Genomic DNA, 27,162 nt, shown 5'->3' on the forward strand with positions numbered 1-27,162 from the left:
GGGCACAGCAGAGAGGAGGATCACCTCCCTCGACCTGCTGGCCATGCTCTCTGTAAAGCACCCCAAGCTCCCCCAGGCTACTTTGTGTGCTTAGTTAGCACCACACTGAAATAGTCTTATTTATGGACAGACCTTTTGATCAGCAACACAGGAACAAATTCCACCGACAAAAATATTTATTAGATACAAAAAAAACATTTACATGAAACAATGAAGACGGTGTGAAACAGCCATTGTAGCAGCTGAATTCCGGCTTAAGATTCCCAGCCTGAGCAGCAGGCACAGAGCGCAGCACGGTTCTCTGTAACTCAGGAGGCTGATGCATGGTCACAAAGCTCAGCTCCACAGAACGCTGAGTATGAACAGCTCATAGCACAAGTGCTTCAGTTTAAGTCACTATTGCTATCCCATGTTTAAGAGGAAACCATGGAAAAACTAATATATTTAAAATTAATTTTGGAAGGCAGGTGACAAATTTGAACTGAATTCCAAACAAAATTAGAAGCAAATCTGGCCAATGATCTCTGACTGGCTGACAAACGTTTACTGCCCAAGCAGCAATAATTGTATTTCACGAGGCAGGACTGTCCAAGAAGCATCATCTGCTGCTGTTTTAACTAAAAAAAGAGAAAGGTTACTTGTTCATGGCTGCAGTACTCCAGGACTACATCTTCTCACTACTTACAAGTAACCAATATTAAATTTAAAACAAGAGGTCTTCAATTTTCAAAGCCACAGCTTTATAGAAACTGGAGAATGTAGGTAGTCTGCCAAAAAAAAGGCAAATCTTTCTTCCATAGCTATTTACTGAAGAAAATATCCTGCTTTTCCAGCATGACAATTACACTGTAGAGTAATAGGTTTGTTTTAATGCTGTATGTACTCAACATAACAAAACTTGGGCCTGGCAGCCCAAAAATCTGTCTGAATTTGCATAGAGCACTTCAATAAAATAAAATACAGCAAAGTGTTGTAACACTACTTGATAATGGGTATTGTACACACTTATAAGCAGAAAAAAAAAAAAAACCCAAAAAAAACAACAAAACAACATATCAAACCAAGGTGCTGCTGCAAGGTAGCATCTGCATCAAGAAGCAGGGAGCTGGGGCTGTATCCTGAGGACCGTGTCTGTGGAGACCAATCCTTCTGATGCTTCCAAGGGTCCTTACTATGTGAATACTTTCTCCTGGTGATGTTATATTTACTCACATGCTGCCCACAGAGCGATTCTCTAACTCCTCCCAGCAGCAGTATCCTTATCCGCATTTCTATTCCTATAGAAATTGACTTCCAGTTGTAACAAAAAATACTGGCTCTGCAACAGAGTTCCTTAGCATGGTACAAAGCTTCAGAGGCAGGGGAGATAAAACTGGGTGCAAGGAGAGCATCAGCAGAACTCTGCACAAACCAAGGCAGTCAACATGAGAGTTGGTAGGAAGAAAAGCTACAGCACATCAATTTAAGGCTTCCTACAGCAGCACTCAACTAGTCTCCACATCCATGAAACAGGACAGCTTCAAAGGAGTTCCCAGGCCAGCCAAATCTCAGCAGAGAGCCAAAGGAACACAGTGAGCTCCAGCACATCATCTCTGCAAGGCAGCCACACAAGAGCTGCCCAGACCCAATGTCTGCTTTGCTTTTCTCCCAGGGCACTTGCTTTTTCTGCAACGTGCCCCAGAAGCTCCTCTTTTGAATCACCCAGACCTAGATTTCTTCACCAAGCCTCTTGATCCACACCTGTGCTTTACTTCTGCTCAAATATCCACCATGTCCATCAGGGCAGAGAGGTGAAGCTCAGAAGCAACTTCACCCTCCCTGTTAGCTCTGAGGAGCCTTTGCAAATGCTTCAGTCTGTCCGACAGTGCAGGTCTTCGGTCATCCATTGACAGCTCAAGTCTTGCTTCACTCCCATCCTGGTCAGAAGGAAAAGAGAGATGAGACTGAGAAAGAAGCATTATCTAGCATTAACGTGGGACCTTTCCATTCACTGACCTCCCACTTTTCAGAACAACAAAGGAGGCCACCTCCAACCCCCCAAGGAGATCTGGTTAAAATAGCATGTTCTGCTATTTCTGGAGCCAGCATTCCTGGGTCCATCCCAAAGCCAAAGGTGTAGCCTCAGCCACCACCACGACTCCCTTTGTGCAACACTACAAGGGATACTATTACGACTGCCAGCAGCAGACAACAGTTCATCATATATTCTAACAGCATTTCAGGTCTACAGAAAGTATGAGCCTCCCTGGGAAGTTTGTACACTAGGGCACAGTTTTTCAATTCTTCATTTCCCAAACCTATGCAAAACTGCACAGTAAGGTTGCAGCCACTGAACTTCTGTGATTACAGCTGGTTTGGCACCCACACAATACTCTTCAGAGCCAGTTTTCAGTACCACCATGTCTTACCTCTTGAACAGATGACATGGGACTCTTGATCAATGGACCAGCAAGAGTTGGAGTGGAGATCAGGGACTGGGGAAGGTAGAGAGGAAAGCCCACAAGGTCACCAAGGGGCTCAATGTCCTCAGCTAGATATTGGTGCAACTGTTCTTCAAACCTGAAAAGAAAGGACAAGAACACCAGTCAGACTGCAGCCTGGTTTTGTTCTTGTAACCAGTGGGTAAGACATGAATTGGGAATTCAGAGGTGTCTGAAAGAAAGAACCAAAGTCAGCAGTCATTTCCAGCAGACAGCACCCACTGCTATTACAAAAATACACTGCTGAAAGACGTGGCCCAGAAACAACCTGAGCAAACTGAAGACTTCCAACTGATGGAGAAAGGAGAAAAGAGAGGAAACCCTTGAGCCAATCTCAAGAACTTCAGTTCTTTGACTTTGAGATCTGCATTGCTACTAGCACCAAACCAACATTCCCATGGTGAACTTAACAGACCCCATGGACAGAGACTACTGAGCACTACATATAACTATGCAGCTTTAACGTTAGTGGCTTCATTGACCAATTTCCAGTCATTACTCAGAGCTCCACTAACTTCTATCATGCTGGACTGTAACAAAAGTAACAACTAGCAGGGAACTGCACTGAACTGATGTGCTTGATGAGGATGTGAAAGTGGAGACAGACCAGGAAACAAGCCTACACTCCTAGTACTGCTGGACTTCAGCTTTCCAATGCATACAGGTTCACGACTGCTAACAACCCTGGACTGGAGCAGCAAGGATAGGATGGTGCTCTTGTAACTCACCTCCTGCTTTCCATTTTCTCCAGTTTTAATTGAGTTAACAGGCGCTCTGGGAGGTCCTGGGCTGAAGCTGTGAGTTCATCTGCACTGGAAATGTTCCTTCCTTGCCCTGACAGAATGCTTACACCAGCACCATACTGATCTGACATGGAGACCCTACAGGGTTTCTTGAAAGAGACGGGAGATTTTACCCTTGACCTGGAATGGGAGGAAAGAAAATCCAAAAATGTTATGAGTTTGTTGATTCTTCCCTACTAGCACAGAAATTCCAGGAAGTAAGTGACTGTTAGAAAACATGATCTCCTTTTACCCCAGTCTAACAAACTACCACTGGGAAGCAGGACTTGAGAGAAACTGACAGAGGGTTGGGATTCAGTCCAATGAAATATAGCCACCCAATCTGCATGGGGGTAGAGAAGCAAGCTAGGCTCTTGAGAGCTCTCAAATCTCTTACCCCAAAACTCAAGCACAAGTTCTCTTTTTAAACTCAAAACACTGCAAAGTTAATATGCAATTGCCAAACAAAGTGAATTTGCAAACCGTTTAACAGGTCCTGGCCACAACAAAAGGCAAAGAATAAGGCACTACCAAATAAACGGGGCGCTAATTATTTTTATCCCTATGGTCTTTCCCTACACCTCACACCATTTTAGTTCCATGCTTCATCGACCTAGTGGACAAGTTCAATTCCAAAGCCACAGCAGTGATTTCTTTGGCAGAACTTCAGTTACAACACTTTGAGCAGCTGCTCCAAGCAACCCCATTTCTTCAAGAGAAGCAACCCTAAAAATCACATCTAATTACAGTCTAATTTCCAACAAATCCCTTGTACATCCCTTTGGGAAGACGTACAAAAGAACACTGAGAAAATGTCAATGCTGGTTCTCGGCACCATGGCACTATGCAGCTTTGTCAGAGGCCCTAAGTAACCTCATTGGAGTTCATTAAACAGCTCTGGTTGCATAAGAGGCAATGCTTTTCAAGTAGGCTTGCACAGGCAGTGCCAGCAGCTCCCTCACCTCTTGTGGCCCTGCCGGATCTCCTCCTGTGTGCGTAGGCTGGCCTGTTCCCATGAAAAAGGGAGAGTGAAGTTCTTTAAATGTTCCTTGAAGTAATACACACGAATCTGGCCATCTTCACTTACTGCCTCTGCAAACAAACCCCAAACTACTGTTTATTATCAGTACAGATTTTTCCCTGATAAGTTCAATATTAAAAATATTTGAGGGAAAACAGCATCATACTTTTCAAGTTACCTCTCACTGTGCTCTGCAAGCAGAAAGGAGCTTGTTTTGAGTGATTTACTGTTCAACACACCACATTACTGAGAATGACTTTAAAAAAAAAAAAAATGCTCCTTTATCTTCATTTATAAAATTCTTGTGCATCTAAACTCAGTGTTCAGCAAGGAAAAGAGCCATTTCAAAGCAGACTGCCTAGAACTAAGCCAAACAGGGCACAGAAGTAACCGTGTACACTTTACATTTTAAGTAAGCAGAATTTGAGGTACTAACTTCATTAATCCATCATAGTGCTCATTATGAGCAGCAGTCTTCCATCTCAGGTGACCTGAGCTGATGTGGCTTGTAAAGGCAATTTAAACACCCTCTCCCAGTGGGAGAACAGGACTTGAAGGACTTATTATATGTTCCCACGTAGAAACAAACATTCTAATCACAAGCTCAAGTGATTATCAACAATAAATACATACTCTACACTACACAACAGTGTGTAGAGCACAGTGCCATTCTGCAGTGTAAAGATCAAGACCAGAGCTCCCTCTTTGCTACTCCCTGCATAAAGACACCACTGTTAAGTTAATAAACACAGTTGTGCAGGAAATGTCATCCTTGCTGTAAGACACACGATACCTGGTGCAACAGGCAGTTTGGGTGGTTTCCAGTCTCTCAGCTTATGATCAATGCACGTTGCCAGGATATCATCCCAAGGGATCTCATCAACAGAAGGTCCATCACCAGTGTTCCCCAACGGCCCATTTTTCCACCTCTGGTATGTTTTTCTCAATAGATTCTCCACTTGAGACTGGATCAGTGGTTGAGTATGGGAAGAACTGGCAATCTGAGATGCATACTGAAAAATCATTCGGCAAACAGGACGCCAAGGAGCTAAAGGAGGGAGAAAAAAAAACAAAACAACAGTAACAACAACAACAAATACCAAAGCAGACTGCAAGAATCTGTGAGAGAATCAGTTGATATAAGTTGACAGCTCAGCACAGAGCAGGCACAACAGAGAAGGAATGAGCAGCTAAGAGGATGTTGCTACATAAGTACGTACCACCTAATGGAGGCAGATCTAAGTAGGGGATCTGAAAGGACAGCACAGCCTTTTTTAGCCAAGCTAGGTGATCAGGCACGTTCCAATCCATGTGGGGCAACAGCTTGTTACCCCCGGGCTCTGAAAACTCAGTAACAGGCCAAGACAAGTCACAAAGATGCTCTGAGGATGCCACCTCTGACAGAAACTGGAGCACGCTGTTGTACAGCTCTATGATGACCCCAGGCTCCTGAGATGGCAGGCCAGCTAAGCGTCTCTCCTTCCAGTCATGGTAGAAGCGCCTGCCGAATTCGCCATCGATGCCATCCTCGATGTACTCCTGAAGGGTCTGACTGCAGAGCTCAAGGGAGTTTGGGCACTGGGAAACCAACCAGCTCACAGCTGCAGAGATCTAAGACACACAAAGCACAGGCGGTTGGAAACTGCACTCCACAGGGACACTGAGGATTCAACCCTGCAATCTTATGTTTGATAGAACACTACGTAAGATACTATATAGCAAAATTCAAGTAGATTGTTTTTAATCAGTCTCCAGGCCATTATTTGCAAGCACAAGTCAAACTGAAGGATGAGGAGAGGCTGTCTCAGAGAGTACTGTACAATCCCTCCTTCCATGAGGCCTCCTTCAATCCACCACTGAAGATGACACAAGAAAGGGTGACCTCCTATCAGCCAAGAGTGCTACAAAGTGACCTTTGCATTTTAGAACTGGGAGCATGAGGTGAAGAGGCTTACCCACCACCAGCACTCTTCTCTTACCCTGCAACTGCAGCCCCACTAATCAAACCAGGCAGGGCACACAAGAATGGATTTGCACGCACCATGTACTTCACTTTGTGCAATTTTCATTATTAGAAAGAACAAACGTCATCTGTGAAGCAAATGCCAATCTTGGTCAGTTAAAGGAATGCAGTCACCAATAATGGAAGAAGTTTTAGGCTAGTTCTGCCCTTCATTGGAACAGCTGTTAACAAGCACCTGATTCCAGCAAATTCAGGTACATGAAAGAAACTGGTAAAAGACTTTCAATCAAAAACTACAATAAAGAAAATTTAACAGGAAAAAATATTCCATTACAGAAGCCTGCTGCAACTCAAGCTACAGAAAATGTAATGATTGCTCCTTACACTACAGTAATAATGAAGAAAGGTTAATGATTAGCCAAGCAAGGGTTCTTACCCTTCTGGTGCCTTCTAAGTCATTGATAGAACCTGGTAGCTCAACAATGATGTAGTCTGAAATAAGCTGGGCTGAAATCAAATCCTGGAGCATTAAACCTAAGCAAATAAAAACAAAAGATAAAAAATAAAAAGCAACTCATATACAGTGACAGACAACAGATGGTCACCCCCTGCTATGACCCAGTCTCACAATCCGCATACATTCACTGCATGGTTTCCCTCTCCATCCCTCCCCTTGACTCTCAGGATCAAATACTGACTGCAAAGGAAAGCTGAAAATAAAGAAGAGTTTGCCAATTTCCATATTGATCAAGTGTAAACGCATCTGGATTTCCACCAAAGCACTGAAGTGTTCCTGTACTTCACCTCTTTTACTAGGCTGTGTATCTGAGTCTGCGTAGACCTGAGAGCCCTCAGCATTCACATCATTTACAAGCCAAAAACAACCGTATACCTTCTTCAACTTCTTTCTCTGTGGCCTCCTCTTCCTGAGTGGGGACTAGAACCAGAAGTGGAACTGTTGGCTGGAAAGGTTTGGCCTGAAGTAACTGTTTCAACTGCAGCAAAGCTGAAAGCCAATAAACATCTTCTTCTGCCACATCTTCACTTCTAACTCGAGGGGGCAGGAGGAGAATGAGACCACTGGTCCCAAGTAAGTCTTTTTGTGTGCTGGATGCATCAAGCTCACAGTCAGAGAGCACACCATGTACCACCTACACAAGTAACAAAGATGACAACAGTACAGCAGCCAAAGAGCAATTTTCTGAACTGAAAAATGAAAACTGCAGCTCATTTTCACCAGCATTCAGCTTTGACATTCATTACCAGGAGCTCTACAAAACCTCAGACAATGAATTATAAGAACGAAGTCTCCAATAAATGCAGGTGAACATAGAAGTGCACCGCAGCACTTGATCCAGCATCAGAAATTGGTAGGATTGAGGACTGACTGCTAAACGATATACAGGTAGGCATTTATTCAATGGACTGGAAACAAGAAAATAAATCCACGCTTTTTTCTCTAGTCCTTTCAAAAAAACCAACCTCCCCCAGTGGCACCTCTCTCCATCAGACAGGACACAGTGTGAAAAACTTCCTCGTGACATTCTCTAAAAAGACTGTGCATGTTATGGCCTGCCAGGTGTCACAAGACTGCCCTCCCTTACCTTAACACACACACTGACTTTGATGTTTCTGCTCCCTTGTACGCCAGAAGAATTAAACAATGTCAGTGTTTGAATTCTAACTTCTTCACATGAAGCAGTTTTCTTCCAGCTTCTGTCTTTCACGAACTTGGCCTTCAACCACTCTATCAATATCCTAGCAAACAACAAGAAGTGCTTTCATTTTATTTATTTTTTAAGTGGCACTGTAAGTCTTGTTAAGCATCGACTTAACTAACATAGAGATTGTCCATCAGATGTCCTGAAATTCTCCATTAGCTAACTAAAGGTTTTCTGTTTTCAACGTGAGGAAAAGCAATTCAATGAACAATAGCAGGAGAAGATACAGACCACTGCAGTTAATTCTAACTTTATTTTTATTGTACTTGGAAGGAAAAAAAAAATGGAAGTTTGATATGGCAGGAGAAAAGTAGACATCAGGAACAGCATAGTGCTACCTTTACTTCATTCCATCACTATGCTTGAAAAAGAGACCATGAAATCAATGCTTACCTGTTGGGGTCATCCTCTGCATAGTCATCATCATTTGGCAAAACCAACAGGACCTTCCAAAAAACCTGATCTTGTTTGATTGGAATATGTTCAGCGATCAATGAAGCGAGATCCAGAGGAGTCCATGCTAAATCACTTAAAGAGAGACAGAACTGGTAAAAAAAAAAAAAAAAACAAAAAAAACCCTCAAGGCTGCTTTTCTTGTCTAGAACGAGTTATAAGTTGTAAGAAAACAAATGCCTTGATGCACATCAAAAACATCAATTCCTTTGTGCCGTGAGCCAGGCTCATAATGCCTTGCACTCCTCTTTATGGCTCATACTCTTCTAACATTGCCCAGATCCACCCCAGCAGGAGGAGTAAATAAATAAGCAAACAATAATAATTGTTAGAAAGTATCTACACACACATCACAGATTCTTCAGGTTACACTCACAGCAATGGGCCCAGAGAGCCCAACACTTTCAAGAGTTTACTATCCAGTTCTCTCTTCTGAAATACAGTTACAGAATCAAGGCTGCAAGTGAACACTGAAGCATGGTTTACCATTCTGCAATGACACTCCCAAGTTCTAAGGCATTTGTTGCACATTTTGTAGAAAGAAAATAAAGATCAAATGCCAACAAACCTCAACAACTGCTGATAGAAGTGCTGAACTTTGATTTCATGTGCTGTCTTGTTTCTCAGCCAATTCAATCTGAAAACAAAAGACCCTGGGTTGCAATTTTTTTTGTATAATACAGGAATTTTAGCTACAGTTTGAGAATATTACGATCTGAGAAATACTACAGATGCTTTAGAAAGTTGCAGTTAGTGGAAGAATGATTTCATCAGGTTTGAGTCTTTACTGCGAAACAATTAACTTTCACAATGGAAGCAGATAATTTGCTTTCAAAACTCAGATTGCCATCTGCTGTCTTAAATATCCTTACCTCGTGCAAGAGACTCCCAGCTTTCCTCCATTCCCCATGTTCACAATCCTCTTGCATAAGTTCTCCATGGTTATAGGCCACTCAGCACTGGGTGACAGGGCTTTCAGTTTATTTTTCGGATCCATGCAGCACGGAGCAGCTGGAAATGCCCTCATTTGACGTTTCAGCTTTGTTCGAGCTGCCACTGCCTCCCTCCACCTTCAGAAGAGAGTAAATAAGGTCCCGTTAATTAAATCTTCTGCAGTCCAACAGTGCTCTTCTCTTTGCTCTTCAGATTGGATCAGGCTATCAGTCTGAGTCTGCCCAGTGGAGGTGGTGCAATTGCACAGAGCTGTGGACTCACAGCTCAGCACTGGCTGAGACCTGCCAACCATACGTGTTCAGCATCATAAACAGTCTGCTTTGTGCTTCATTAAAAAAAAAAAAAAAAAAAAGGAAAAAGCACAACAATGAAAGGAGACAGGAGCTTTCTTCTGAGGAAGCCACGCTTTCAGTGGTCAGATAGATCACAGAATGAAAGCAGGACTGCCTCTCTTCCATCTCATCCTTGCTTAGCTATCCAAACTGTAACCCAAGAACTCCCCACACAAAAGATCAACTGCAGCTTTCCTTCTCCATTTTCAGCACGTTTATTCCCAGCACATATAAAAGGTTTTGTTGGCTTTTTGGGTTTCTTTTTTTGTTTTTTAAACATATGATCAGTTAAAATTTCTTTAACACTCAAGAGGTTGCTGGAAACACCAACATCTACTAAAATTAAAAAAAAAAAAAAAAAAAAAAAAAAAAAAAAGGCCTCTTTCTTGCTCTGTTTTTAAAGAGTTGTTTTTACAGGTATTTTCGGGACATATAACAATACTCCAATCACCCAGTCATCTTGACTGCTACATGTATTTTCATCACCCCCCAGATAGCTTTAAGCTCTTCCTTACTCTTTGCTATGCCTGCTATCAGTCCTGAAGAGACACCAAACTTAATTTCAGGACAGGAAGAACTCTGCAAGGGAAGGTGTTCCTCAGAAAAGAAAACAGCCTGCTGCTTTCTCTCAGTGGTAAAAAAAACACCACCTGAAATGCACCTCCACCTGGCAGTACGAAGTAGCACAGCACAGAAGAAACGAGTCTCTGCCTTGGAGCAACGCAGGAACTACTGGGCATTTAGCATACACCCAGAAACAAGCACCCAATACAGAGAATCCAAAGGGAAATTATAACACATTTCTAGAATTAATGAAACTGCATCTTCATGCCAAGATCATTACTTGACCCTAAGAAGGTGCGTTCCCCTCCCTATACATAACTGAGCAACATTAGAGACTGGTAATTGGGAAATAAGCCTACCTTTACTGTGGAGCCAACTAGATAGCAGAAGCCATCTGAAAAAGCCTGACAGTTGCTTTTTAAGCCCTATTAGCCAGTCCTTGTCCATGCTCCTGAGAGAAGTATTTCTGTCACAGGATGGCAACTCACCTCTGCAAATATTTACAGAAACACTGGAGCTCCTGAATGGTTTCTTTTGCAATCTGGAAAATCTCATCCTCCAAGAAGAGATCCATGACATGACCACAGACTTCTTCCGAGCACCGGGCAATGCGGGCTTGCTGGTCTCTTTCTAAGGCACATCTAATGCAAAACAAAACTTTTAGTGAGGCAAAGGCCAGAGAAGGTACTAAAACAACTAGCCAAGACACAAACAGGCAAGATCACCAACGCAGCTAGCAAAGAGGAGGGATTTTCCACCTTTGTACACTGTAGCAATTTTAAATAAGGCCTGCAGTCAAATCCAAAGTCATTCAAATTTTACACTGATCACAGACTTCCAAAGAAGAGCCTACAAGAGGAAAATCCACAGCTGAGCTGCAAGGAAGTTCTAGTGAAAGTAAGCACACAAGGCAGCCGTGTTCACAAGAAAGACTACAACCTCCACCCTGGAGGACTGCTACTGCAAAGGCAATCTGATATCATTCTGCACGGTCAAGTACACTTGTCCTCTCTTTAAATTAACTTAATGGAAGAGGAGCTTAGAGAAAGCCAAGCAAGGAGCCCAGCATTTCCCGATGAACTACTGCCTTTTATAAAGCACCTACAGCAAAGTATAGCATAGAGAATGTTATACTTACTTTAATTCATTGGCTGAAGCTTCTTGAATAGTCTCGTTTATTACTTCTTCCATTAGCTCTATACTCACCAACTGACTCAACTGCTTTATTAACTGCTCTCTTTCCTGTCTCTGCCTAGAAGGACAGAGTAGAGATTTACATAAGCAAGCCTGACACTTGGTAACCTATGTGCTACCTATAACCCACAGTTAGCTCACTGCTTTTTCTCAAAAAAAAAAAAAAAACCAAAAAAAAAAAAAAAAAAAAGAGAGAGAATTAGCTTGCACATAACCAAGTCTCATTAATTGTAAGTAACATTTAGGCTACTTCTTACTCAGTAAGCTACAGACAAGTAGTTCCCTCAAAAGAAAAAAACTCATGTGTACAGCAGGGCCAGGAAGCACCTCCCTCTCTGGAAGCTCCAGCTGATTAGAAGTTCCCAAACAATCCCATCTATGATTTTCACAGTGGCTCCAGGAGGTCAACAAAATACTAACCAGCAGATCACACTATTCCCAAGAATAGGGAAGTGACAGCCTGAGTGATCCCAGGGCAGCTCCGAATGACACAAACTGAGCAGCACCAACAGCTGACAGAGACACAGGGCCTGGGTAAACGCATGAACACTTAGGTTGGTACCTGCTGTCCTTACAGTACCTAAGAGGAGATGCAGCCCACCCTGCCAGATGGCAAAAGCAACAGCTCACCTCTCTTCCTCCACTCTGCGCCTTTCCTCCTTCACACGCTCCCTTTCTGCATTGAATGTGGTTACAGCCACTTGTCGGAGGACTTCCTCCATCACTTCAGCCACCAGTTCCTTCATGGTGGCCTCTGAGGTGCTGTGTGGAAATAGAATTATCTTTTTAAAGCAAGTTTTCAGCCAAAACCTCAAAGAGAGGGCACCACACCCCATGCCTTCAGCCACCAGCCAAGCATCACTTGTTCACTCATCTCCCTGCATTAGGGCAGGGGGGAGGACAACATAACCAAGAACACTGGTGGAATGGAGTTGAAGACAGTTTCACTTGTTAAATGGAAAAAAAAAAAAAACAGAAAACACAACCAAGAACACTCACCACCTCCCATAGGCAGACCAGTGCTCAGCCACTCTCCTCATAGCCAACTGGGAAGCCAAAAAATACCCCACCTTCTTTCTCAACCCCAGTTTTAAGACTGAGCACGACATGAGGCAGTACTGACCATCTCGTTGGTTTGCTGGGGTCAGCTGCCCTGGTTCCGTCCTCTCCCAGCTGATTTTGCACCCACCCCCACTCCAGCCCACTTGCTGGTAAAACAGTAAAGAAGCTGAGAAACTGAGATGCCCTTGGATCTGCACAGCTCTGCTCAGCAATAACTAAAACGCTGCTGTGTTATCAACATTGTTTTTTCTCCTAAGGCCAGAATAGAGCATCATATCAGACACTCTGAAGGCAAAGTCAACTCCAACTCAGCTAAAACCAAGACCCAGTACTTCTATAACCTCAGCATCTACCCACTACCAAGCAAAAAAAAACAAACAAACAAAAAGAACTTGTCACATGCAGATTTCACTTTCCATTAAGATGAAGATGTCTCAGTACAGGAGATGATTGAAAATACCCATACAGACTCAGATTTTGACTTAGTTTTAACTTTATTGCGAATAAACAATAAGAAACAGTCAGAATAAATCTCAATTTTCATATTTTCTTTCTCTAAATAAAGAAAAATAACCAAGTGCAAATGCAGTAAAGACCACCTCACTACAGTATAGCAGTCAGTTTATTGCTTGCTCAGGCTCTACCATGTTCATTTCAGCTAATCATTTCAGATTTTAATTAGTAGTAGTATTTTATTTCTAGTTAGGGACAGAAGTTTTCTCAGATTGGTAAAAGCAGTGGATTTGCTAGCCTTTGCCGAGAAATAGCTGCAGCAAATAATTTTTAAGCCCACTTCCACTTCAGCAACTCAGCTCTGGATTAACAAAGCACATTCTGGTGAATCGAGGGCTAGGGGGAGCTAACCACACCTGCCAGGACTGAGCAGCACAGACAGAATGGTGTGTGTACATGTGCAAGTGATCAGGCATCTTCCCTCCCTACACCTTTATTTAGAGGGAGACACTCCAAATGCCTTCCAGCCTGACTGCAGCTGCATACCCCACTCCACTTAAGGGCAGGTACCCAAGTGCAGCTTTCTGGGGGATAGTGATGGCGAGCACAGGAGCACAGCTCGCCTGTGACAAAGCTCAAGGCAGTGTAACACACGTCTGAGAAAGGCAGCTGAGAGGGACAACAAAAGACTGGAGTCAATGCTCTGTAGGATTTGTCACTGTGCATCAGTCCATCTGGGCTCCTGCAGTGTAGGCAAGTAGGAAATTCCAGTTGCTTAGATTTAGACCTATTCTCTAAGGACTGAAATGGTTCTCTTATTTTTTTTTCCAGGAAATATCAATTACATCTCATGGTCTAACGCTGGTACTTAATGACAAGGTTATGGGTGACTTTGCCCGAATCTGGGCTCATCTGATCTAGTATGGACAACCAATTCACTGAGAACAGGAGACTGAACCACAGACATATATATGCTCCTTCCCACCAGGGCATCCAGGAGCCTATCAAATGCACTGGGAGGAAGCATTACTTGAATTAGAGAATCAGCCAGATCTGGACTTAACTCTTTCTTGTTCCTTCCACAACACATTTGCTGCAGCACCAGTGCTAATCATGCAAATGAAGATTAGCAGAGACGTTTACAGTTAGCCTTTCATTAGGCTAAGCTAGTGTGAAGCCAAGAGATTTATGAAGAAACGTCTGCTTTTCTCTCGACTGCATTAGTGAGATTTCCTTCACCACAGACCTTGCCTTACTTAATTTTATTATCTTCACACACACTGCTACTAAGGGAAACTGGAACTTTGATGATAAACTTCAGAAATACCAGCAATGAACACTCCTTACCAGATTGCTGCAGTCACATAATCTGCTCCTGCTCTGCCAACTTCTCTGCACTCTCCTTTGACAACGTCGTGCACGAGCCCATCCACAACCTCAGCAATATCCTACAACACAGCAGAGGAAGAAGTTGAAGCAAGCTGGAGCCCTGCTCAAGACAGCCTGAGTGCACACATGAATCGGGAGTGAGGTGTGAATCAGGAGTGAGATGTGAATCAGGAGTGAGATGTGAATCAGGAGTGAGATGTGAATCAGGAGTGAGATGTGAATCAGGAGTGAGATGTGCCAGCCTTGTTTATGAGACTGCAATTAGCAACCACATCGCCTTATTTCTACTTACACACCAAACTAAGGTCATGAAGTACAACAGCCCGGAAACTCTACATTTATTTTAAGAGCCATGCAGTAACAGCCCAGAAACAAAAGCAACCAAGCAGCGTCCCCTCTGAATTATGTGAAGGTTCTGAACAACGATCTGTAAGATCTCAGTTGCTTTTTATTATACTTTACACAGTTTTCCCAAATACTCCATCATAACTGATGGATTGATTGAACGCAAGAGCTCTCAATCCCCCAGCAGAAGAAATTGAGCAGAGGAGGCAGGCAACCAGCATGGCTGAGCAAGGACCTGCAGCTTAAACTGGGGGAAAAGAGGGAAATGTACACGAAGTGGAAGCAGGGTTGTGTAGCCTGGGAAGAATATAGGGACGTTGTCTGCATGTGTAGAAATAAGATTAGGAAAGACAATGCACAGATAGAGCTGAACTTGACAAGGGATTTGAAAGATAACAAGGGGTTCTTCAGGTACATTAGCAGGAGGAGAAAGGCCAAGGAGAACATTCCCCCTCTGATAAATGAGGACAGAGAACAGGCCCCTCAAACATGGAAAAAGCCGAGGTGCTCAGTAAGTGCTTTGCCTCGGTCTTCACTGATGGTCAGGCTCTTTCCCATGTCTGCCAGGACCCTGAAGCCAAGGGTCCACACTCTCACCCAGTGTGGGTGAGAGGAGCAGATTCCATCCCACTGTAACAGTAGAACAAGTCCGAGACTGCCTCATGAAACTGAATGTACGTAAGTCCATAGGGCTGAATGATATCCGTCCCAGGATTCTGAAAGAGATGGCTGATGTGGTTGCCAAGACACTCTCCATCATATTTGAAAAGTCAAGGCTGTCTGGTGAAGTCCCTGGTGACTGGAAAAAGGGAAACGTTACTCCCATTTTTAAGAAAGGGAGAAAGGAAGACCTGGGGAACTACAGGCCAGTGAGCCTCACCTCTGTGCCTGGGAAGATCATGGAGCAGATCCTCCCAGAAGCTTTGTTAAGGCACATATGAGACGAAGAGGTGATCTGAGACATCCAGCATATTTTCACCAATGGCAGATCTTGCCTGAACAATCTGGTGGACTTCTATGATAAAAGGACAGCATCAGTGGACAGAGGAAGAGTGGTGGATCTCATCTACCTGGACTTCTGCAAGGCCTTTGACATGGTCCCTCACCATATCCTTCTCTCTAAATTGGAGAGGTGAGGATTTGAAGGATGGACTGTTGGATGGATTAGGAATTGGTTGTCTGGACGCAGCCAAAGGGCTGTGATCAGTGGTTCTGTGTCAGGGTGGAGGCTGGTCACCAGTGGTGTCCCTCGGATTGGTCTTGGGACTGGTGCTCTTCAACATCTTCATCAATGGCAAACGATGGCATCAAGTGCATCCTCAGCAAGTTTGTGATGACACCAAGATGGGTGGTGCAGTCGATACACTGGAAGGAAGGGAAGCCATCCAGAGGGACCTGGACAGGCTGGAGAAGTGGGCCCATGAAAACCAAATGAGGTTCAACAAAGCCAAGTGCAAGGTGCTCCACTGGGTCGGGGAAATCCCAGGTATTGATACAGACTGGGGGAAGATCTCCTTGAGAGCATCCCTGCGGAGAAGGACTTGGGGGTCCTGGTAGACGAGAAGCTGGACACGAGGCAGCAGTGTGCACCTGCAGCCTGGAAGGCCAGCTGTGTTCTGGGCTGCATTAAAAAAGGGGCGGCCAGCAGGAGAGGGAGGCAATCGTCCCCCTCTGCTCGGCTCTTGTGAGGCCCCAACTGCAGCGCTGCATCCAGGCCTGGGGCCCCCAGCACAGGAAGGACGTGGAGCTCTTGGAGCAGGTCCAGAGGAGGCACTGAGATGAGCAGAGGGCTGGAGCAGCTCTGCTGTGAGGAAAGGTTGAGGGAACTGGGCTTGTTTAGCTTGGAGAAGAGAAGCTGCGGGGAGACCTCATGGTGGCCTTCCAGTACTTGAAAGGAGCGTATGAACTGGAGGAGGAATATCCAGAACGAGGGTGGATAGCAATAGGATAAAGGGGAATGGTTTTAAACAGAGACAGGGGAGGTTCAGGTAAGATATTAGGAGGAAGTCTTTCACACAGAGGGCGGTGGGTGATGCACTGGAACAGGTTGCCAAAGGAGGCTGTGGATGCCCCATCCCTGGAGGCATTCAAGGCCCAGGCTGGATGTGGCTCTGGGCAGCCTGGGCTGCTGGTTGGCAAACCTGCCTGTGGTAGGCAGGTTGAGACTAGATGATCACTGTGGTCCTTTTCAACCCAGGCGATTCTATGACTCTATGAATTTTGGATTTCCTTACCGTGTCTGTGTACACTGGCTGAGGCTTTGAAGGAAGAGCATCAGGCTGTGCAGCAGATTGGGAAATTGTCTGTGCAGGAGGCAGTGCTGACATGAGAGGACGAGGTAAAAGTGAGGGCAGAAGATGAGCTGGTGTTTGGACTCTTACTGCTGGGACATCTAAATCCACACCTTTGCTTTCCACTCTTCCTTCTTTGGCAGGTGAGTCAGCAGAAAAAGAGAAAATAAAGGAAATCCATTCAGTCACAAATAGAAGCTAAACTATTGTTGTTGCTTGGTATCTTGCAAAGCAAGCCGTTCTGGTAAGTCCCATTAGGTACCCACAGTGGAGACTTGCTACCTTGAATATATAGGTAGCAAATCAATTTCTATAACATGAATGTTTTATAAAATACTCAAATATTAATGGACATTACTTCCAACATCAAGTGTATACATCTCCAATGTAATAGTTTCAGGAAAAGCACGCCAACTAGCATCTAAACATCTGCCTATTTTATAAAGTAGAAGCATCTGTGTTTTCAACACAAATGAAGTAAAAATTCAGCCTGAAAGAGAAAACGATTATTTGCAGAGTGGGAACAAACTACACAAAAGGTGTAAAGAGAAGCTGGCCATCTGAAATAAATAATACATAGCAATTTCACATACACTGGTAAAAACAAAGCTCATTTCCATCAGTGTGTTTTCTATTTATTAATCATGATGTTTTCTTAGTTTTCACACACATGTAAGCACTTTTAAATCAAAATGTACTTTCATTACACCCAAATTTTCATGCAATTTCAACTCATATGAGCAATGAACAACTTCTGCTTTGTAAAACAAAACAACAGTGCTCCTGAGCAGTACCTAAAATGCACGCTTACTCTTACCTGCTGCTTCCATACTTGATTTTTGGTTACTACCAGCTTGATCTCCAGCAGCAATTCCACCAATATATTTGCTCTGTCCATTGAAGCTAGACACAGGCACATGGTGAGGCACCGGTGGCAGTGGCCTGCCGTTTACAACTTCCCCAACTGAGACTGTCAGCTTCTGACTGACAAACAGTGATTTACGAGGTTTGGGTAATCCATCAGGCTCCAAAAAAGCAGAGCGATTCAGCTCCACATAAGTACTGGGGGGAAAAAAACAGAGTCAGAAGAGTTCACACTCCAAGTCCCAGTAACCTACACGTTTCCACCTGGACAGCTTAGTGGGGCAAAGTGAGACAGATACAAGGCACTCAAGATTGCTCCCCAGCGCCTGGACATCAATCAATGGCTGTAACCAAAGCTGGGAAGGCAAGAGCGCTGCCCCCACAGCTTTTCACCCAGGCAGAGGACACGGACCACTGACATTTCCAGGCACCAGCACGGACAATTCTGGCAAATCTCCTGTTAATCTTTATTAACTGTGTATTTACATCAGCTACCTTCCACACAGCAGATGCCAGAACATCTACAGAAGCCATTTTAAAACCTGTAGTCTTCTTCTAATCTTGGCACCCTTCAGTTTTACTCACTCACTATTCCCAAGCCAAATATTAATAGAAAATAGAGCACTAACTGCCATGCTCATACTCTCTTTCTTTCTAAAGCTCTGTTTGTGCTACTCAGTTTCATCCTGCCCTGCATGAATCATAAGGCCAGTTTTTTCAGAGTATTTGTATTCTCACTTCCTGCAAAGCTACAACTTCATGAAATACAACTGCAAGGTAAGAAGCTAAAATAAAAGTTTTCTTTGGTTGAGTTATCCAGATCTCATTTCAGGGAGGAAGTCCCTTGAGCCAAATGGAGACCAAGCTTAATACACAGTCCTTTTTTGAAGGAAATGTCTTTCCCACTTTTACAGCTTAGAAGCTGGAAGTAATTTTGTGTCCTTGAAACCCTTCATCAAAAAAGGTGATGCATGGGTCCAAAAAGAAAATCAAAACTAAAAAAAAAAAAAAAAAAAAAAAAAAAAAGCCAAACAATCAAACACAAAACAACAACAAAGAAAACCACCATAAAGGCCACACCACTTCAGTGGGAAACCACAGTAATTACGGGGATACAAAACCCATTTCTTCAGGGAGAGAGATAAAATTAAGGAACTTTTCATAATTACAGCAGAACAAACAGCACAGTTTATGCCAGCCATTATTCCAGTACTTTGCTTACACACGTATGCCTGTTTTTCTTACTGCAAAGTCCAGGAGTGGCCCATCCATGCAAATCCTTTGTCCAACATTGGCCTAACCCCAGCAGATGCTTTCAGACACACAGAAGTACAGAATGGTTTGGGCAGGAAGGGACCTTTAAAACCATCTAGTTCCAACCCCCGCTACAGGCAGGGACGCCTCCCTCGGGACCAGGTTGCTCAAAGCCCCATCCAGCCTGGCCTGGAACGTTTCCAGGGAGTGGGAAGATTCTCCTTCTTCTTTACACTTACTTATCAGATACACTCAGGCCATAGTAACTTATAAAATCAGTTGCTTCCTCACAGTCTTTGAATAGTAGCATACGGACCAGGTGATCCAAGGGAAACACTGTACATCTTTGGGTGCTCACAGTGTAGGCAATATTGAGAGACTTGAGCGCATCTTTACGAATCTGAGGGTACAATAAAAACAGGAGTCATATCTTTAAACTACTAAGTAACCTCCAAACACAAAAACTGTCTTTAAAACAAAGCAGCACTTTGTTATCATAGAATCACAGAACGGCTTGGGTCAGAATGAATGCAAAGGATCACTGAGTTCCACCCCCCCTGCCACAGGCAGGGCCACCAACCTCCAGCTCTGGTACTAGACCTGGCTGCCCAGGGTCCCATCCAAGCTGGCCCTAAACACCTCCAGAGACGGGGCATCCACAGCCTCTCTGCACAGCTATTCCAGCACCTCACCACTCTCTCTGTTAAGATCTTCTCCCTGATATCCAATCTAAACCTTCCCTCCTTGAACTTAAACTCTATGTTATCAAGCATTCACATAAATAATTATTTAGATTTAGCTTTAAGTGCTGTGCACTGCTTTCCAGTTTCCATTCCTCTTCTATGCTGCTCATTTTGAGCATGTCCCCTTGCAAGTCTTGTGCAGGAGAAAAAACTCACAAGGGCTTCTGGAAGCACAGGTAGTATTTGCCTTTTATAACCAGGTAGAAAACTCATGTAATTTTTTCAAAAGGCTTATAAAATGTCCAAAAAAACTGTGTTTTTTTTCCTAAAATAATTTCCTTGCAGAAGACCCAGACAGCTTTACAAGTTAACTACAGACATACATGCACACATACACCCATTTTCTTTTTCTCACCTGGTTGAAATAACAATGTAAGAGACAGGCATTCAGATAGGAAGCTGCCTGCACTAATTTGAAAAACCTCACAAAGTTGTTGCTGTTTAGTGCAGCAAAAGCTTGAACTGCAAATCTAACTTCAGGGGAGTTTCTAACCTCTGGATGAAACTGCTGCACTTCTCTGCGGAGACAAAAACAGAGACAAACCTTTGGCACTATATTAACAATCCCAGCTGGACAGCAACTTGTAACACAATGGAAGCTGTATATCTCACTTAAGGATCCTAACTGTAATTCCAAGTTACCAATAGGTATGAGCTAAATTTGCTGCAGTATTCACTCATTTTTTAATTATACTCATATAATTAGTATGTTATTTATTAGGTACTTCACTTCAACTTCTAGAAAAGAAGGCAACTGGGAGGGTGAACTGAAAAGCAGAGTATAACATTGTCTACAAAATGTATTTTCCTTGATACTACTGGGGACAAAGCTGTTAAGATTGCATAGTTACCTTTTTCTTTCCTTTTAAAAAAAAAAAAAAAAAAAAAAGAGATACTTCTACTGACCTATCAAAAATTACAGTAACATTACAACAGCATACTGACCTATCAAAAATTACAGTAACATTACAACAGCATACTACAGCTTTGCTTTGGCAAAGCAGATTGAAAGTCATCATTTCCTGTGCAACTTGCCTGGACTTAATTCTAATTTCTACCCAAATGCAAGAGAAACCTAGTGATATTTGTCATTCCCACCTGAGAATATCACCCTTGTTGAGATTCAGCAAAACACTGTAACCTCTGAACTCTGCTTCACTCTTGCAGTAAATTCCTTTGTTGGCCAGGTCCTGATACATCTCCTTCAAGCTCTGTAAGCATTTTGTCATGTTCTCATTGTTGATTTTGGCATCAAAGGAGGACATGGGCTCTTCACACAGGTGGTGAGCACAATGGATGTGAAAGCGAGTGCACTTCTCAATCAGAGACACCATCAGCGGGTTGCAGAGATGCTGCTGGGTTATATCCTAACCAGGACAATTAACAAATCATTAAATTCATTTCAAGCTAAAGCTGAAAAGTAGTCATTTAATGCTACCTTCAGAAGACTCATTTTGACTGTGCTCTGCGTCAGCTTTCAACTACTGCTTTTTCTTCACGTTTTACAACGTTATGTGACTATTTTCTATCATCAAACATTTCCATCCACTAGTGCTTACCTTTCTTATTCCCCGAGTTCTGTTCCAGACAAAGTCATACCACTCTCGGTAGTTTCCTTCTCCTTGGTCCATAATGTTTGTCACTAAATAGTCCATGGTCATGCTCAACACTTCAGAGGGTCTCAATTCATGTGGCAAAGGTTCCTCCTGGTCTGCTGAAGACCTGCTATATTCCTTGATTGCTGCTGCATGATTTACCTGCAAGAAGCAGAGAAAAGAACTGAAAGCAAGGGGCCTTTTTTAATCCTTCAGAAGAATTTCATCACATGCATGAATTTACTTTAGCAAGGAGCAGACTACTAAGGCAGAGTAGTCTGAGTTTCCAGAGTTGACACCAACAGCCCATGTTGGTTCTGCTACCACAGCAAATACATTTTATTTTACAACAGCAGCTGACTTGGCAATCTTTAACTCATCACCTTCAGGACCTCTACGCCACTACCACAACTACCAATCTAAAAGCTGTCTGGAACTAAACAGAAAAGGTTACTGTACCAGTTAAACAGCAATTGCCTAGCACTCTTGTTTTACAACCACTAAAGACAGGTTAAGGAAACGGCTCACAAAATTCACCACTAGAACTAACCTTGTAATCAGCTAAACAACAAGGACAGCTTTATGTAAGGAGTAAATGAACGGATGAGGTGGGAACAGCAAACTCCAGCTTACAGAGGGCTCATACCTTGTCAGATCCTAGCAGCAACTCAAAGATGCTAAGCTGGTTTCTTGTCTCTCTCATATACCGCTCCTTTTCAGGGCACATGTCTGGACAAGTGCCAACAATAGTTTTTGCTTTTCCAAGATCAGTCCTTTTTATTCGAGCTAAAAATAAAAAAAAAAACAAAAAAAACGAAAGTGTAACATTAAGCATCTGTCCTTTTGTTTTCATGACAAGCTATTTCTTAATGTGCAGCCCACAGCAGCATCTGCCTCAGCTGCAGTCTGAACACTGGGCAATGGATGGATGTCAAGAAGCACTCTGACAAAGGTACGGGTTCCCAGAAAAGCTGATGTGACAGGATCCATAGGGGATCCCAAACAGCCTCCCGTTGGAGCAGGATCAGCTGGAAATACACAAGGATGGAGTATCCCTGTGCTAGGACCTGCACTGTCCCAGGTCTGCACTGCTCCTCTGGAGAAGCTTCTCATACTGTCCCATGGATATCGAGACTCTTGCTGAAAATGTGAGTCCGTAAGGGACACCTGATGCTTTATATCCCAAAAGCCTATCCTGTTTTGCCTTCTAACCAAGCACCACTAATTCCATGCCAAGTAAGAACAAATGTTTGCTGATTTTAAAAAACAAAATCTTAATAAAATCAGCTTTGAAAGAACAGGAATAGGATGAAATAATTTACAAATCAGAATAGTGAAACAAGCAAATATTTCCTGAAATAATGACCAGCTTTACTTAATAGTGTCCTTTTAGAGAAATGCTGCGAGCCTTTGGTCAGCTTTCTTGGAAAGAACCTGCAGAGATGAAAACTGCCCTATGTGGCATCCCCCAGGATCAAGAAAACCATGACCCCGTGTTTTACAAGCCAGGTACGCATGATGGCAGTTACTTGGGGTGGCTTAATTGACCTTGTAACTGATGAGGACTGCTGAACACAGAAGGCAAATAAGTCCTTGTCCCTCCTAATTTTCTACCCGTTAGTAATATGTTTATGTTTTGTGCCAATACAACACTGTCAAAATACACTCAAAAATACTCAGGAATTCATTCAAAGATGAACAATTTGCTATTCATCATACATAAATATATGTGTGCAATAAAACACACAGATTTTGTTGCTCTACAAGAAATGAGTGTATACAACAATCTACCCCAACATAAAGGTGTGAAGGGTAAGAACACAAGAATAAGAACAGTACCTTGTCGCATGATTTTGTCTCTTTGGTCCAAAAGACGGTATCTTTCTTCAGACGTCTCTGCCACTAATCCTACCAGGTTACTCAGAGATGACAACGAAGCTCCCATGGCTTCTGAGTTCTGTCCTTCAGAACCAGAATCAAACAGATCTACTTCAAACTGCAGAGCCTTTCGAAGACCAGGCTTCTTTGCTGGAGAGCTAAAACCAAGCATATTACTTGTAAGTGCATGACAACACACACCAAATAATCACTGTCCAACTAGGCAAACCATTAAGGTGCTACAGAAGAAGGTACAAAAAAAGCCTGCAGCTTCAGCACCTGGCATAAAGCAGGTCTCTTGCATAAAGCCCACTCTCTAAGTACAAAAATACAACGATCTAACTCATAGCTTCTCTGAAAAGAGGACTAATTCCACAGATCCGTTTTTGTCAACGAATGAAACCACTCACTTCAGAAACCAGTTTAACCAAGACCACCCAACACAGTCAGTCACTGCTTGGCCTTACGAGAGCTTTGCACTGTTTTTCACCATTTTCTCATGCCTCACTGTTATAGCTGTTTCTCATGTTGTAAAAAATGAACAAACAAAAACACTTTAAAAAAAAAAGACTGAAGAAATAAAAAGCCTTAATATGCATTCAGAAGCATCTGACAAAATGTGAGATTTGTAACTCCAATTCAGCCAAAAAGCCACATGTTTAAAATGAATGTGTGCCAGCAGATAGAAGAAGCACGCTCTCTTGCTAAGAACATCACTACTCAGCACACACTGATCACTTTTGCCCATCCATCCTGACAGATTCTTAGAGAACACTCGTACAAACCTTCTACCAGGCATTGCAGCGCTGGCAGAAGATCTTATTAAAGGTTTTCGAAGAGGGGAATGCTGGTAGTTTTGCTCTTCACTGCTTTGCCTTCCTTCCTCTTCACTTGCTTTCTTCTCCTTGGATGAAAATTCTCTTTTTGCTGGGCCTAAAGTGACATATAAACATCAAGATAGGTACTCAGCAAATAATTTTCCCAACAGCTTTTTGCCTCAACTCCCCAGTGGTGTAGTGAGTAATTGGCTTTATTTTCTGATAATATTATTCCAGTTACAACCTCATGGATGCACACAACACTAATAGGACAGCCTGCACTGGAAGTTGCACCAATGACGCCCACTAATTTCTGGTTAGCTTTAGAGTTCCATAAAGAAAAAGCATTCTTGAATAAAACACTGCTAAGCAGTAAATGCAATTACTCAGCACATTGCCAGTAAATGAAGACTGGGCATCAAATTTTAGTTCTTTTGAATTTGGGTTATAACTCAAAACTCACAGCTCACTACCCGGTGGCCTGGTTCAGCCTTGCTCAGTGACAAACTGATGCAAAACCACAAAAAACAGAACACCTGGTATTTAATCTGTTTTACCAACAAAAACTACGACTGTCACAACATTTTCAGTGCTCCTGAGGTACTTGAACAATTCACACATCCCAAGCTCAGGCTGGGGTTGACATGCCTCTTCAAGAGTTAAGTCGAAAAGAAAAAGAACAAATTCTCAGCCAGCTGGATTTCTCACACTCTCTCAGATTAGTTACTATAGAATACTGCCATCCAGGTTTCTGTAGACTTTAATGCCAAAATAACATGACAAAAGCATCCTTACAGCTGTTGCTTTGAGATATTTCTTCTCAAGAAAACAACTCTACAGCTGCTCTCTTGCTGTGAAACTAAGTTCCTGGGTTGGTCAAAGCTGTGGCAAGCCATTCACTCATTCGGAAACATATCTTCAAGCCAGGAACTTAGAGCTACAAACTCTGATTCATAAAATTAAAGGGAAGCACTTGGCAATTCAAATACTCACCTGGGGAGATGAATAGCCAACACCAGCATCTCCTTTTGCCTGAATCTCAAGCAGAGGGCTGGGGATAGCCCCCTTCCTGGCTACTAGGCTTCCTGGGAGCTATTCTCATTTTGTGAAGGCAGAGAAATAATTCTGTATGCAACTACATGCTTTAAAATATCCTCCCTCTCTCCCCAGTATCTGTGCCATTACCCACTGTACCACGCATCACCTGCTCATCACATCAAGAAACACAAGACTTACTTGTTTTCTTCTTCTGCCAAAATGTCACTATGTCTTTGTGCAATTCTTTTGCCTTTTTTTTGGCGAGGGCTGCAGAGGCCTGAAAGAAAACAAAGCGGAACTCAAGAGCTGTTAGCACAAGGAAGGACAGCTTCTGCTGGAGAAACATGTACCAACACTCAGACCTCTAGCCGCTGCCTTTTAGCCTAGAATCATTTGAGTTGGAAAGGACCTTTAAAGGCCATCTAGTTCATTTCCCTTACAATGAAAAGGGACACCCACAGCTCAATCAGGTGCTCAGAGCCCAGTCAAACCTGACCTTGAATGTCTCCAGGGATGGGGCATGGACCACCTCCTTGGTCAACCTGTGCCAGTGCTTCACAACCTCCTGCCTGAGACATCCATGCAACTGGCAGGGCTGGGTGTGTTCCACAACACATTACTTTTCTAAGAGACTGCAGAACACACGGAACTACAGGCCTCACCAAAGCAGCAACATTCCCAACAAGCGGATCACCCTGCAAAGATAGTGTTGCCCTTGACGCTACCGCATTTGGAGTTCAACTGCGCACTAATCACAGAATCACAAAGGCTGTAAAAGACTCCTAAGATCATCCAGTCACACCGTCAGCCCACCCCACCGTGCCACACCGACCACGTCCCTCGGCGCCTCAATCACCCTCTTCTCGAACACCTCCGAGGGCAGTGACTCCACCACCTCCCCAGGCCGCCTGTTCCAATGCCCCACCACTCTTCCGGACGACAGTTACTTCCTAACACCCAGCCCGGCCCCACGCCAGGCTGCGGCACTCAGGTTAACCCCCGCTCCCTCGCCGCCAGCCCCCAAAACTTACGTGGTCAAAGAAGTGGACGACGGCCGTCTTCTTATTCCTGCGCGTCATGACCCGGCGGACTTTCACGAACTGCCCGAAGTGCTTCTCCAGCACCGTCCTGTCGTTGAGGTAGTCGGGGACGTTTTTGCACTGGATGGCCGTTAGCTCGCCCGGCGCCGCGCCGCTCAGGCCGTCGGTGCCATCGTCGCCCCTCGCTCTGCGCGCCGGAGCGACGGGAGCGCCGTCCGCCGGCCCGAGCCTCGCCGGGTGCGGCATCTCCCGGCCCTCGGCCGCCGGCTCCTCGGCCGCGCCCCGCTCGGGCTCCCCGCGCTCGCGGCCCTGGCTGCGCAGCACCTCCTGCAGCGTGCGGCCGAACAGGGCCCCGCCGCGGGGCCGACTCAGCAGCACGGCGCGTTTCTCCGGCGGCGCTGCCACCCGCCCGCCCGACGCCGCCGTCCGCCGCGGCGAGCGCTCCCGCTCCTCCTTCCGCTTCAGACCCTTCGGCACCGCCTCGCCCGCCTCCTCCGCGGCGTTCAACGGCGGCCGCGCGGCGCCCTCCTCGGGGCGGCCGAGCGGCGGGGCGGGCCGCGAGAAAGAGAAGCCGGCGGCGGGCGCCGGCGGCTCGTGTCCCGCCGCCTCGGGCGCGAAGCCGAAGGGCGGCGAGAAGGTGAAGGCGGCCGGGCCGTCGGGCGCCTTGAAGCGGAACTCCGGCGGCGCGAAGGCCCCGCCCGCCGCGTCGCTCGGCGCCGGGAGGCCGCCCAGGTCGGTGGGCGGCTTGAAGCTGAAGCCCGCGTTGCCCGCCGCCCGGCCCGGCCCGTAGGGCGGCGCGGGGACGAAGGACGGCGCGGCGGCCTGGCCGAAGCGCGGCGGGAAGGCGGGAGGGCCGCGGAACGGACCGCTGGCGTTCATGGCCTCCGCTCTCCGCGGCGGGCCGGCCCCGCGCACGCGCCGGCGAGCC

General features: G+C 44.6%; 1 protein-coding gene across 1 annotated transcript; it reads right to left on the minus strand.

The window, feature by feature from the left end:
• Window positions 1-1,757: 1,757 nt before the first annotated feature.
• On the minus strand, window positions 1,758-27,113 carry MCM3AP (minichromosome maintenance complex component 3 associated protein; the record flags this gene model as incomplete). The annotated part of the gene is made up of 27 exons (XM_079538949.1): window positions 1,758-1,916; window positions 2,409-2,559; window positions 3,209-3,403; window positions 4,225-4,354; window positions 5,077-5,331; window positions 5,504-5,894; window positions 6,683-6,780; window positions 7,139-7,397; window positions 7,851-8,004; window positions 8,361-8,495; window positions 8,989-9,057; window positions 9,293-9,490; window positions 10,759-10,911; window positions 11,409-11,522; window positions 12,095-12,226; window positions 14,327-14,427; window positions 16,948-17,138; window positions 17,822-18,066; window positions 19,362-19,522; window positions 20,221-20,383; window positions 20,964-21,232; window positions 21,425-21,622; window positions 22,107-22,246; window positions 23,300-23,496; window positions 24,124-24,271; window positions 25,393-25,471; window positions 26,226-27,113. The coding sequence occupies 27 exons, from the start codon at window positions 27,111-27,113 to the stop codon at window positions 1,758-1,760; spliced, it is 5,373 nt and encodes a 1,790-aa protein (XP_079395075.1).
• Window positions 27,114-27,162: the final 49 nt, after the last annotated feature.

This window comes from Tetrao urogallus, assembly GCF_951394365.1.
Source record: "Tetrao urogallus genome assembly, chromosome: 8".
NCBI classification, from domain to species: domain Eukaryota; kingdom Metazoa; phylum Chordata; class Aves; order Galliformes; family Phasianidae; genus Tetrao; species Tetrao urogallus.